Consider the following 13,765-nt stretch of genomic DNA (forward strand, 5'->3'; position numbering starts at 1 on the left):
TTTTTATTTTTGCCAACTAGTTTCAGCGCCTTTGCTGCTTTCTCCGATTTTTGTCTCTTCATTCAAACCGATTTAAATCAACTTTTAATGATTTCCAGCGATAACAAAACGACGAACCGACTCTTTAGCTGCAAGTAGACACCAAACAATCTGTTTTCCGCTCATTGGTAGAAGAATGGCAAGCAATTTACTAGAGGCATTTAACATAAAAGGTTCTTAGTACTTAATGGGAGCAAAAAGGCGATCGGTGACTTTTTCGAGTCCGATAGTCTCTCATTAAGATCTCATATTTAGATTTACAATGAGAATAAATATTTAAATCTTTGAGCTGATCGCACTTCCAGGGTTCGTGGATGGGGGATAAAAGGAGTGCTATCTTCTTCAGTCCTCTCATCGTTTAGTGGAAAAGCGAAAGCGACCCAGAAAGCATGTTTAAAAAAGGATCGAAGCAACTGCAAAGCAACAACATCTCTATTGACGTGATGTGTCAACCGACGGCGGGAGCTAAAAATCTCGCCAAACGCCTCAGATTAGGGAAGGAGAGAAATTCGGAGGCGAAAGCGGACAATTTGGTGTTAATTGTAGGCAAGACCTGGCGCATGCACGCGTGTTAGTCGTGCTTTGGCTCTCACCACCCCGAACGAATCGCTTCAGGGGTGGCGTCATGCGCAGAGGGTGCGCAGGTGAGGCGGCCGGCTCGGCGGCGGCGGCGGCACATTGCAGATCAGCGGCACGCCGGCATTTCCAGCCTGCGGCACACTCCGGCTTCCTTTCGCCGTCTGCTCTCGGCGCTGGACTCCGATTGCCGCCCCTCGGACGCAGCCGCCCCCGACACGCGGGCACGCAACAAACTCGCCTCCAGATGTGCTCCCGCCGCACAGCTCGTGCGCTTCTGTTCGCCGCGACGGCCCTCGCTTGCGTTGCGGCATCCCTCGTGCGCGCCGCTCCACTCAGTAGGCCGACCTTTTAACCTATTTCTACTTTCCATTTCGTTGCTACACTCTAATTTACTTTCTTATCAACATGTTATCGTTCTATTTGCCCAATTAAAACTGTTTGGTGGTAGAAGATTGAAGCTGTAAAATGAAAAAAGTGGCAAATAAATCTGGATTAAAGGGGATCTTAGGAGAACATATTATGCTTTCAAAAATATCTTGAGTCTCTAAATTTATTGAAAATATTATCTCTATATATATTTTTAACAAATCCCCTAAAAAGAAATTCAAACAGCATGCTCACCTGAAAAAAAGATAATTTAATTTTCATTTTCATTAGAGGAAAGAGCATCACCATCTCCCATAATAGTCTCCTGTCAAGATAGAGCTGACAAAATTACAAAATTTTTCCTGATGAAATTCATCCCAATTGAAGTACAACTTTCATGGATATTAGTGCGGTATGTCCCGCAGGAACAGCTTCCATTAAATGAGATTGGATTCAAACAAATTCTTGAGCGTCATCTCGATCTTAGCAAATAATGTTAAAAGTGTCAACTTTTCTTTCATAAATTTAGTGTATTACTCAGAACTATTTTCCTTTTTCATTTACTAAAGTTGAAAAGCTCCAGCAGATTCCATTCTATGTTTAATTTCCATGAAAAAAGTCTAAATTATTACGAAAAAGCATTGCTTTAATCTTAAACCTTACAGGCTGCTCACTAAAAGTTAAATCCGAACAGCTCTCCGAACGAGTATATATTTTTTATGTTCTGAGCAATTTATTGTCATTGCGTGGTCTGCGATAATAATAGGCGCAATGAGATGCCAAATTTGCCCGCTGCCATCTAAAGCTTTCAATAAGTATAGGTGGTTTGAGCCAGAGCTCACTTAATGCGATTAATTTGCATTTGCATCGGCTGAAAAGTTGCAGTGCTGGGCTTATTGTACCCGAAAGCCAATTACTGCAACGCACAGCACGCACACCGACCTCTATTCCGCTCGGCTTGCAAAGTTCAAGTGCAGAAGGATAAATAGCGCACGTACGTACGTATACTACTGCTAGTACTATACCCGTACTCGACGCACCCGCTGGCGATTTCCATCAACGGCAGAGAGTGCGGACTTTGGGTCGCATTAGTGCTGGTGCAGGCAGCACATTATCCAAGCGTATATGTACCATCTCATCGTGCCGTACGTGCGGCAACGTTAATACGGGAACAAGTGCTTGGTCCGAAAAGAATGTGATCGGAAATTCAATTTGCTAACTGTCCTCCCGATGTTTGAAACGATGAGCTGTAAATTTCGTTTTAAAAAAAAATAATGATGGAATATTTTTGCAGTCTTTAACATTATTTAAGCTGGATTTGGATACTTGAACTTGATTAAATTGGAATTCGATCGTTCCTCAAACAAACTTTCTGGCGGTTGAGTTAAAAATTTTAGGGCGTATCCAGTTGGGACAAACGCTAGCGATCCGCCAACCCAACACGGAAAGCCGTATTGTACGGAGCACTGATCGAACGTTCCAATAAACAGGGATATCAAACGCCGGCCTGGGGTCAAGCTGGCTTTTAAAAAAGCAGGCTCAACTGGCCGGTGGTGAACCTTGTTGTGGGCTGACAGCTCCGCTCGGCTGCAGCTAGCTGCATTATGCACATTTGCCGGCTGCTGCGGGTGACGCGGCTCAAAATTATTATTTATGCATGACCGCTGCCGCCGGTCGGTCGACCAGACGAAAGAGCGAGCGGAATGCTCTTTTTCCTCGCTTCATCTCTCTGGCTGTCGCTCTCTGTGACGCGAGAGTGCGATTGCTAGATGGGCGCATTATTATTATTAGCACAATTGTGGCCGGAATTTGCGGCCGGCCGGCCACTTCATGAATTGGACGCTGCCATAGTAATGAAACGGCGAGGATGAAAGTACTGCGAGTACGCGGCATTTGCAATTTTAATTATTCGCTGCTTTGTGCTTCGCTCTGTTTCGAGTGGTTTGCTGCGGTAATTGGGTCAACTCGGTCAAACTGAGAGCCCAATGTAATTCTGCGGCATGTTGGAGCAGAATGGGATTCACGACACACAATTTATGGCTCACATGCTACATTGTCGTTGGTTACAGCAGTTTTTATAGAGGCACAAATTAGTTAGTTACTACTTATTGACTGCTTTTTTCAAAATAAAGTCCATGATTCAATTTGTAGTGAACTCAATTTGCTTGTTCTTTAAAAAGTCCTCTTCTATCATTAAATTTGGGGCTTTATTAAGACGCACTGTTCTATATTCCCTTTTATCACGAAATAAATTTATAGAGCTTAGTTTAAAAATAACTTAATTGGATTTGTTTTAAAAACAAAATGTGTTATTTCAAGTCTTGCCAAGCTCAACATTGCAATTTGTTATCAAAGCAAGCGCACCCAGTGTAAACTCACAAAGGGCAAAAAGTGCGAAAATAAAGCGTAGGCACATTTAGTGCATCACTGCACTTTTGATCTTTTATCAAGAACGATGATGCTGCAGAATCAACTAACTTCTTGAAACAGACGGTTGCAGCGAGTATCGATTTGCGTACTTTGATAAATTTACCTATGTGTCGCGCGGAACAAAGAGTTATCTCCGCATGCAGCCAGATTGCAGCAGACCAAATTGAACGCGAGCCAGAGGGCCGGACCCATGCTGCAGGGGTGTTGCAGAAGTATGCAACCCGCGCGAAATATCGGCGCAGCACATTGCATAACTCCGATTTTCGGCGCACTCAGGGGCACTTTGCTGATCGCGAGCGGCCCGACGCTTTTATTGTTATTGCACTTGTCGGCCGAAGCATTTTATTAGCCGAGTCTCTCTGTCTCTCGGCCGCTCTTTTCCCATTGCGTAATCTCGCAAAATTCAATTGACCCAGTGACTGACTGAGTTGTAAAGAGCGTGCACTGCGGCGAGGTGCAATAAAGCGATGCTGAAAAGATACTCGCTCTATGGAACAAGGGCACAATTCGAAATTTTATCTTTCGCGTCTTCGTACGAATAGGTCGAACGCTTTGCTCTTAGCGTGACATAAAAAGAGCTGCCAAACTTTTCAACAAGAATATCGCGCAGCGAGCGAGAGATTCTTCTTCAGCAGTAAAATAACCGTTTTATTGGGCTTCAACTGCATTAATATACGCTTTATATCGGTCACAATTCATGCGATGGTACAAAAGTTTTTTGATTGACGAAAACCGAGTCGGAGGAATATGCAAAGCGTACATATAAAAATTTAGGAGAATATGCGGAAGGCTGGATTGCAATAAAATGATGTCGAGTTTTTGCGGCTTGCGACACTGGAGGATCGATAAGTCAACTGATACCAAACAATCTAGGACAGCCGTTTTAAATTTGTATTGTTCACATGAAATTGAACTGCCGTTGATATTTCCTAAAACATTACAGATTACTGAAGATTCGGCTTGACGAGCATTCATTTTTACGAGCTGTCTCACCGAAATCGATCAATAAGAGATTTGCAAGGAAACGACTGTTTAGAAACGGCTTATTTCTGAGGTTGATAGCAGCTTGATTAGCATTGAACGATTCCGATGAGATAGAGATATCAGGCCACTGCATAAGCACTTTTTCGTGAGAAAAAAATAAAATACTTTGAAAAGCGAGGTGGTTCGTATCGGTAAGGCGATATACACACACGAAGTGGGTGCGAGATAATTGAATTCAAGGTGAATGTGCACTCAAGCAGCCTGCGAAGCTCCGCCGTTGCACAGTGCGCGCGCGGCAGGCAATAAACGGCAATAGAGCACAATGTACATGTACTGTACATGCATGCAATGAGCGTAACCCCTGCGACTTGTACGGCCTCTGTTATTTCAAATAGTAAGGCATCTGTGGTGTCTGGCTACCGTAATTAATCGACACACGGCTTAAAACCACCGATAGCATGCCAGAGGGCGCGTCCGTCTCACTAGCCCAATTAAGCCGACGATTAGCCACTCATCTTTTGCCCCGCGGCCATTCATTGACTCCATCAAGCCCACGCGCTTCACAACCACCCCCAATCGGTACCTTCTTTTGCCGCGCCCGCCGCCATCTATCAAATCGGCCCTACGTCTTGATGCTTGCTTACTTAACTGAGTGAGCATCGATACCCTCAAACGGCCCCCTCTGATGGAATTCAGGGGCTATCAACTGGATGGCGGAGTCGAAGGCAACTAGATCTTTTCCTTAAAAAACATCGATACGCTCTGCTGTGAATGGAACGCTCTTACGTCAGACCATTATTTGTTTCCCGCCAGCCGCTCATTCATTTCTGCAATGCGAAATCATATTTTTGCTGCTGCGACGTCTCCAGTCCGCCAAATCGACTCCGAGTTTTTGCGGTTGGGAATCGCAAAAATGAAAAAATGAGGCCATGTGCCATTCCTCTCAAAACACCCTGTCATAGCATTTAAGAGCAGTGCAGCAATTTGTGTACTTTGGCTGATAACTTGTATATTGAACTTCTGGCATATTTAAATTTAGTTCAATGCGTATGCCTGTCTTTTGCCTGACTGCAAGAACAATCGTGCGACATACGGAACTAGTTCAGGTCTTTTGTCGAAAGCCCCCCCAAGACATCTCTGACAATAAGCCCAAAAATCTTTGAGCCTCCAGAGTACACGGCATTTCCCCGGTAGCTTGGCTCCATCACAAAAGCAAAGCTGTGAGATCAAAATAATTAATGGTGCTCAAACAGTTAATTCCTTTTTATCAGCTTAGTGCGTTCCTGCCGCTGCTTTGTGGGCCGCAGCAGCGATTTCCGTTTCCACGTGAGCTTTCATTCAAGAATTTCCTCGCCAGGGGCCAAACTCGTGAATGTAAACAGTTACGAGCGTGTGACGCGGCATTTTTCTTCTGAACGGCTGCCTCTTTTTTCCACTCAGCGGGCGGATCGTTCTCGCTCGCGACTTACGTCATAGACCCGCTTCACCCTTTCTTTCATACAACGCAAATACGCGTTCGTACATTACTCGGTACATACTGCGCGCCTCGCACAAAAACATAGCGCAAACGCGCCTCGCAAACCCTATATTTTTCCGGCAGCCCCTGCAACAGCATTTTAACTTGGCCTTTTTCCATTAGGCGGGCCGTTCCCCAGCATGAATCACTTGTAACGGTCTGCTGCCCGCTCTCGATAAACCCCCGCCGTTTGATTGAATAATTGCAGCTCAAACTTCCGTCGATCCTTTCGTGTGTCATCGTATTTTCCGGCACCCCGTCAAAGAGACCCCTTCGTCAAAAGAGCCGTGAAATTGAGCTTGAGTGTCAATTAACACGGTAGGCACGATAATCGTCTCTTCCCCCTTCGCGATCTATGTGAAGGGTGTACCTTTAAATTAAAAAAAAATCTGATGCTGAAATCACTTGTTTAATTGTTGTTATTATTATTACTATTATTCCTGCTTGTAAAATTTTCCATGCGACAATGAAACTTGAAATCAGACCTTCTTAATCGGCTCATTTAATGGAGTACAGCCAGCTAGCTAACTTTAAACTAAAAATCACAAAACTACGTTCTTCGTCATTTTTCCAAACCTTCGTTTTACTAAATAGACCAAAAAACTATTTATCACTGATCAAATTAAATTTTTTATGTTTTTAGTTACGGAAAATTATGTACTCGGTTCAATTATAAGCAATAAAAATGCAAATTAACAAAGTAATAAATTAAGCCAGATGTGCTCGGATGTAGCTCGCGTTTCATTACAAGTTGGGCTTGCTTGTGACTACCGCACGCAATCCCTGGAGTAATTCGAATTAACCCCGACCAGCAGCAACAGCTCGTCATGCAGTTGGGGGGTTGTTTAGGGGCCAAGGTCAATGCAAAGCATTCAAGGTCTAAAATTTTGTTTACAGCCCAGGTAACTGGCCACATAATGTGGAAAAGGGGATAAATTTTAATGAGTGTTTTTACATTATTCTTTTAAGACAGAATAACGTCTGCAGAATGCACTATAAAGCTGAAACAACGATTCAAATTGTTATTCTCCCTGGACTTTTTTATCTTCTCTGAGGAAAATCACATGGGGTTAGTTGCATCCTTTTAATGGACAGAGACCGGTCGACGGCACACGCACGCATCGTGAACTGTGGCGAGCGGAGCAATTATTTCGTAGTTATGGCTCGACTCAAACTTAATTGTGGTGCAAATGGCACGGGGAGAGCGAAGAGCGAGATGAAGTGTCGGCTATTTCACGTAGTAATTGAGCAAACGATATTCGTTGAGCCGGAAATTGCATGATGCACGCGGTGCGCGGCGAATTATACCTTGCTACGGCTTCGCGGGCTCAATTGTTTTTGTATTGCGCGTCTGTCGTGGCGTATGAGACCGGGATTGATCCGGGCAATACCCAATTGCGTGGTTAAACACAGTCCTTAAGCCTTTCAAGAGCAACAGTCACTGTGCGTGCGGGGAGTCGAAATAAATCAGCGTAAAGAAGTGCTCATTGCTCTTGGTACAAAAATAGAGCAAAATTACGGAACCAAATAATCAGCATGACATTTTACCTATACACTTTTGCATTTAATTGCATTTATGCATCTGCACAAATTTAAGTGTCCAGACGAGCGATATTTCAATCATATGTCATAGTTTTCAAGGCTTGTTGCGATAACTCTGCTATTATTTTAAATCCCCATCGTTTGGATTAAAATTATTGACAGAAAATTTTAAATGAATTTGCAAATTGAAACTTTGAAATTAATTAAACTATTAGTAAAATTAATTTTTCAATGGTTGCTCTCGTAGATGAACGACACAAAATGGAAGGATAAAAATTGTTCACCTACTATGCTAGTGGCCACTTAAATATGATTTATATATTAAATTCACACCATACGTTTTCCTTTTTCATGTTTAAAAATTAATTGAATTTTTCATGTACCTTTATGGCAAAGAAGGTAATTATTTGAGCAATAAATGCAAGTTGTAGTAAAAACGCAGAATAAATCACATGCTACGATATAACATGATGTGTTGGTGAAATACATATAAAATCGAAATAGGCATTATTGTTGTACATATACTAACTTTCCCGTTTTGTTTTGAAAGCAACTGAATGATTTGCGTTTGAACTAATGAGTTGTTTGTTCCTCTCCATCCATGTTGATGCAGCGGATGAAATAGCGAGCACCAAGACCTTGCAGTTGCCGGCAAACAGGAAGAACTATTGTGAGTTCCAGGGAGAACGGTACGCACTGAACAAAACCTGGTTCCCCAAGATAAAAGACAAGAGTGATAACGGCAAATTCTGCGACGTTTGCATTTGCCTACCGGTGAGTAACTAAAAAAAGATAACTTTCTAAATCGTATACAGTAAAATAATGCAGTAGTCGTGATTTTTTCTATTTGCCGTGGCCTGGCGAGAGGCAAACGGGAGTATGGGACACCGCCAGCCCATATAGGGAGGGTGGCGGGCGGGGGTCAAAGGTGCCCAATTTCACGGGACGCATTCCAAACTTTGGCAAATAGAACCGGAGTTTTAAAATTCATAAGAAGATGAAAACGAAAGAGCACATGCAGAAGTGCGTAAAAATTCAGGGTTGGTACGTGTGAATTTTGCACCCTGACGACCTTTCTTCAGGTCCAGCTCAAGTCCAGGGCATTTTACAATAAAAAAGATGTATTTATATGCGTGCATAAAATACTATATGATATTGGATTAGTTATAAACAATAAATAAATATGTTAAAATCAGAAAGATATGATAATTTTCATAATTTTTAAATAAGTTTCAATTTTCCAGCTAACTTGAAATCAAAACAACACAATTGAAATAAACGAATATTATTCAGTTTTGTTGTTTTGTATCATGAAGCAGTTAATACTTTGTCAAAAGAATTTATTAGCATCACAGTTAATATATAGCGTGCGTTGAACTGATATTGCGTGTTGTAAGGAGAGGTGCGTGTGCCTTTAGAACCAGAGCAGCGTAATATACATATTTGTTTGCCCCTTAGAAATGCAATGAAATTGCTATTAAAGATCAAAACGAGTTCAATCAATCACTTTATAATACCACTTGAACGATGCAGTTATGTTTGTTTTTACTTTCTGCAGAATACATCTCGGGCAGGAAAAAGGCCTTGGTGTGTTATGCAGTTGATTATGCTGTTTTTCTCGCGCTGCCGCCACCCAAGGTGGGGGCAATACGCTTTGGCTGAACTCTCCGCCCCGCACGCCTACTGCTAAGAGCAATAATGATCGCAGGGAGCACCAGAGTGAATTATGGTTCGTGTACGAATTGCTTGGAAATGAGTCGGCTTAAGTGGAGTTGCGGTCGTCAAGTTGTTGTTATTATTCATTAAATGTGTGCATGTACGCTCCCATTTGGTGCTCCTTGTGCATAAAAGAAAGAAGGCAAATGCATATATATACTGACGTGAAATGCTAAATTCAAATGTTCATTCGCCCAAGGTCGCTCCTCGTTTGAGTTGCCGCCGGTAAATTACAATTAGCGTCAGCATGGGCGTTTGCCCCCCACGCTCAACCATATTTGTCCTACTCGATGAGATGAATAATGAATAATTTGCTTCTGAAGGCGAGATGCAATGAAAGGGATAATAAAAATTAAACACCACAAAAGTTGCGCGAGACTAGAGAATGCCAGAGGGAGTTGTTAAAAAAGCGCACAGCCGTATTATGAATTATTTTTCCGCCTTACAATGAGAATGAGACGAGTGAATTTTAAAATATTGGTTTAAGGAGAGAGTAACATGCTGCACTGTAGATTAATTTCGTTTGAATTAGTCCCCATTAACTTTTACCCAATTGCAAAGAAATTAATACTAAAATTTTTCATTTTCAGGAGACAAGTACCCATAAATGCCACACTCATAAGTGCTCCGAAGAGTGCGCAAATCCTCGTCGCGAGACTTGCTGTCAATGTGGTAATTATATTCGTACAATATTCATTTAAGCTTTCAACCTTTTCTTTACAGTCGATGAGCGACAATCAATTTTGTCAAGTCGCGAAGGTGTTAAGTAATATTTAAAATTAGCAGCGGTTAATTTATATTTTTTCCAAAACTAAATTTAAAAACGTTCAGCAATTTTATTATTTACGAGTTACTACCGAACGCAATATTAAACAAAATCTCATGTTTTAGGTCTTAAATTATAATTTTTTCATATGAATTCTGAATTTTCAAATAGAGAAAAATCAGCCTACCTGCGGGCACTAAAAATTCAATATTATATTTATAACAAATCGCCAAAGAATTTTTTGGTAGAAACAACAATTTCTTTTTTTAAATTTGACTACCAAAAAAGTTTTGAATAAATATAGTAGTATCTAGTTAGTTGAAAGCAAAAAATATATGACCTTGTATTGTAAGTGAAGTTTAGTTTGTTTTATTAAAAATATTGTTAATGAGTTATCATCAAATGTGACACGTACTTTTGTTACATTTAGAAGACTTTGGCAAGGCAAAACATCATGGTAACACGCACCAGGGATCGCCAGCAGCCTATGTGTGTAAATCTGCCCAAAAGCAGTATCGTCACGGTGAGAAGTGGGAAACATGGCAGGCAGACGGTAGTTGCACTGGACACGTTTGTAATGTATGCACATTGATATTTTCATTCAATATTCAACTAAGCGAATAATTGAAATAATAATTTACTTGATTAGGCTTTAGAAAAAAACCACATTTCACAATATATATTATTATTTAGTATTTCCGGTACGTTTTCAGTCTGGAATTATTGAATATATTAAGTGCGAGGAGAATAAGCGAGGCTGCAAAAACCCTGAGGACTGTCCACCTTCAGGTAGGTGCAATTTATGGCAATTACACCGTCGCTTAAAAGCATTCCCTTGGACAACATCACGCGTTTAAAAAAGGAAGCAATAAATTTCAAACAAATGGTCCATGTAGCACGGGAGATTATCTGACAAGACTGACATGTCTATTTAAGTTGTACTGTCTTTTTCTTAATGTTACATAAAACTCAAAGCTAATGCATGTTGTTTTACGTGAGGAATGTTTTAGACTACTTAAATCCCAGACAAAAATTTTAAGAGGATAAAAATCCATTTTTAGAGCCCGGCATGGAAGAAGCTAAAAGCGGAGAGGGAAAAGTGAGTCCACCACGTCCACCAGTATTTTTTGAGAAGAAGGAAAAACGCAGCGCGGGATGCGAGGACCAGAACGTGCAGAATGTGTAAGTAGCTTTAGCCTAACACTAAATCAAATGAGATATATAGTAATTCACGCTTTAACAGATGCGGATTCTAACTAATACTAAAGTTTTTCTCTTTCTTCATTGAAACGCAGGACTCACTTGGAGGGAGAAAAGTGGAACCCAATCATGGGGCCATTTGGTCCCATGTACTGCGTAATTTGCCAGTGCAAGAAAGGCCGGATTGAGTGCTCCCACGTGTGCTCGTACCAGCCGGAGATGCCATGCAAGAATCCCACACGACCAAAAGGGCAATGCTGCTTGACTTGTCCAACCCCAAGCCAACCACCACCGCCACCACCATCGCCGCAGGAACAAATGAGTAAGGGAAAATTGCGAGTTAATGCTATAAATTAGGATTTATTTCTAGCCAACGGAGGAAATTCATTGTCAATTCTATTTTACCTTACAACCTACGTCCTAAATTTATTTTACATTTCATTAAGGTTGTTTTTTGCATTTTAAAAAAGAAAGTTTAACATTGATAACAATGTTTCAAAATATGCACAAGCAGTGAAAAAGTAACCTAACAATAGGATATAGTTGGAAATTAAGTTTTGACTTGTTTTTTGCTTTAAGGGTTTAAATTATAAGATGTGCCCTCAGCACTGCACAGGGTGCTCAGACTAAGAAGGCTTTGATATGATCTGGCAAATAAAAATCTTATCCAAATCACTCAAATCAGTTTGATAAGACATTAAAAACATAAGAAAACTGCAGTTATAATAAAATAAAATTGTCTACTTTCTTAAAATGAATAACTTGGATTTGGAACAGTTCCTGTTACAATTGCAGTTCATGACGGCAAATCAGGCAACTCAAAGCGCGACGTGAAAAAACAAAGGCAACCAAAAGGAAGCCAGAAGCTATCAATGGGGACCAACATCGTGGTTCGTCAGTTGCGGACAGGCAAGGCTGGCTACGGAGTGGACAAGTTCATGTACGCATTCCAAAAAGGCTCAGAGGTGGAGGTGCACAAGTGGGAACTGATGAGGAACGGCACTAATTCTAAATTTAGAAATGAGCTCGTCAACTTTGGAGATTTCCAGATCGAGTACCACAGCAACATGCTTCTTGGCTGTATTTCCAAAAGTAACTTTATTGGTTCAGTTGTAGGCAAATATATTTTTTATCTCGTTTTGCATTTCAGAAATGCTTAAACATATAAAAAATCGAGAGGGTAAAATCCAAGAGGATTGCACAGGGTGGATCAGGAAATCAGAGGATCAAATCAAGCAGTGCGGCACTAGAATCAAGCTACTACTCAACCATCTGGAAGATCACGCAGTCCCGTGTCCAGCGAGGAAGAATTAGGTTTAGAGCTCTAAAGTCCATTTTAACGATGACACAAAATGATAATAATTCAACTCTGGATCGATTGCGTCACTGCCAAAATAGCAGCTCAATCCGTATGCCTCGTCAGTTGAGCAGTTTTAATATACAATCCGTATTACTTATTGTGCAATATTTAGATCCGTTTTCAACTTAATGGAGACATTCCATGTGCATTTAATAATATGAGTTACCTTTACTGACATCGATTTAATAAGCATTTTTCTTTCGTTTGTGGAAACTTGTAAAAAGTATTTAAGACAACGCAAGTTTAAAACATCGCCAGTAACTTAGATTTGTACATTTTAATATTTTCATAAAAATAGGTAGATTGAGATGCTTGCAGTTGAACTAACCTTAAGTTGAGCACTTGAAAGAACACCACAGTCACACACTCACATCATCCAGATGATTGTGCACATCTATCTTTCCGAAATAGAACTCCTGAGTCGGTTAAATGTATGTACATGTGAAAACTGCTGCACTACTCTAAGTCTTTGTCGCTGTCGTCGTCTGCATGGAGCTGGAAAATTGAGCAAATAAACAGAGAACTGAAACCAACACTTTTAATTAATATTTCCATTACCACTTCTGACACGCTGATCCAATCCCAAACCTTCTGTGCGACGTCGTTTTTGCTTGGCAGTTTGTCGTAATTCCAAGCGGTGAACGACTCAAAAGTGCTTGTCACAAACGCTTTTTCAGAGGCTGACTGGCTTTTGGTGACAAACAGTCCTTGGAATTTTTCAGGAAGCTTTACGTGCTTTCCATTCAAAGCCCTCCCATGGATTGACGTCTGTTGCACTGAAAAAGGTGAATTTTATTGAAAATTAAGTCAGAATATTATGTGTATCATATATACATAAAGATATAAATGTTTTAATTGAAAAATTGCAAAAAAATATAGTTTCCATAAGACAAAACAATTAAATTTTATCCTAAATAATTATTGTAAAATTTCAACACAATTTTGCTCCTTGAAATTATACAAATTTTTGTTGTATCATACAGTATTGCAAATAAATAGAACTCACTTTCATTCTCCTCGTTCTTTTCGATGTTGACGTATTTTGAAAAATTAGAGGCTCCGTCGTAGTGAATTTTACAGGGCAAGAGGTGAACTTGCTTGCTCTCAGGAGCGGCTTCGTCGTAGACTAGCTCCATTTTCTATACTCAAGTGAAGAAAACTCGCGAAAGGAGATCAGAAGAAGACACTTTGATGTCAATTTAATTTTGATGAACTGCTGCTTGCTGCTGCAAGTTATGTTCCCGTTGTTTTTGTTATCGGGGTTTTT

General features: G+C 40.7%; 2 protein-coding genes across 5 annotated transcripts; one reads left to right on the forward strand and one right to left on the reverse strand.

The window, feature by feature from the left end:
* Positions 1-628: 628 nt before the first annotated feature.
* Positions 629-13,027, forward strand: LOC135944670 (chordin-like protein 1). Of its 4 annotated transcripts, none has more exons than XM_065491770.1 (9): positions 629-953; positions 8,070-8,230; positions 9,763-9,844; positions 10,372-10,517; positions 10,652-10,727; positions 11,000-11,120; positions 11,207-11,460; positions 11,916-12,230; positions 12,289-13,027. In XM_065491770.1, exons 1-9 carry the CDS (start codon positions 665-667, stop codon positions 12,450-12,452), a joined length of 1,608 nt encoding a protein of 535 aa, XP_065347842.1. In that variant the 5' UTR covers positions 629-664; the 3' UTR covers positions 12,453-13,027. The 4 variants fall into 4 exon arrangements, with proteins under 4 accessions (XP_065347842.1, XP_065347841.1, XP_065347843.1 ...); XM_065491769.1 differs by having other exon boundaries at positions 634-953; positions 10,369-10,517; XM_065491771.1 differs by having other exon boundaries at positions 640-953; positions 10,369-10,517; positions 11,934-12,230.
* On the reverse strand, positions 12,741-13,760 carry LOC135944677 (uncharacterized). The gene is made up of 3 exons (XM_065491785.1): positions 13,505-13,760; positions 13,057-13,274; positions 12,741-12,993 (listed from the first exon to the last, which is right to left on the reverse strand). Exons 1-3 carry the CDS (start codon positions 13,632-13,634, stop codon positions 12,955-12,957), a joined length of 387 nt encoding a protein of 128 aa, XP_065347857.1. The 5' UTR covers positions 13,635-13,760; the 3' UTR covers positions 12,741-12,954.
* Positions 13,761-13,765: the final 5 nt, after the last annotated feature.

The sequence above is a fragment of the Cloeon dipterum genome, chromosome 4, assembly GCF_949628265.1.
Source record: "Cloeon dipterum chromosome 4, ieCloDipt1.1, whole genome shotgun sequence".
In the NCBI taxonomy this organism is placed as follows: Eukaryota; Metazoa; Arthropoda; class Insecta; order Ephemeroptera; family Baetidae; genus Cloeon; species Cloeon dipterum.

Coding starts and splice junctions, on each gene's coding strand:
- LOC135944670 (XM_065491769.1), top strand. CDS start 665: ATGCGCAGAGGGTGCGCAGGTGAGGCGGCCGGCTCGGCGGCGGCGGCG. Junction 9,845..10,368: donor CGAGACTTGCTGTCAATGTG/GTAATTATATTC, acceptor TGTTACATTTAG/AAGACTTTGGCAAGGCAAAA. Junction 11,121..11,206: donor GACCAGAACGTGCAGAATGT/GTAAGTAGCTTT, acceptor CTAATACTAAAG/TTTTTCTCTTTCTTCATTGA.
- LOC135944677 (XM_065491785.1), bottom strand. CDS start 13,634: ATGGAGCTAGTCTACGACGAAGCCGCTCCTGAGAGCAAGCAAGTTCAC. Junction 13,275..13,504: donor AAAGAACGAGGAGAATGAAA/GTGAGTTCTATT, acceptor CACCTTTTTCAG/TGCAACAGACGTCAATCCAT. Junction 12,994..13,056: donor GGATCAGCGTGTCAGAAGTG/GTAATGGAAATA, acceptor TCAATTTTCCAG/CTCCATGCAGACGACGACAG.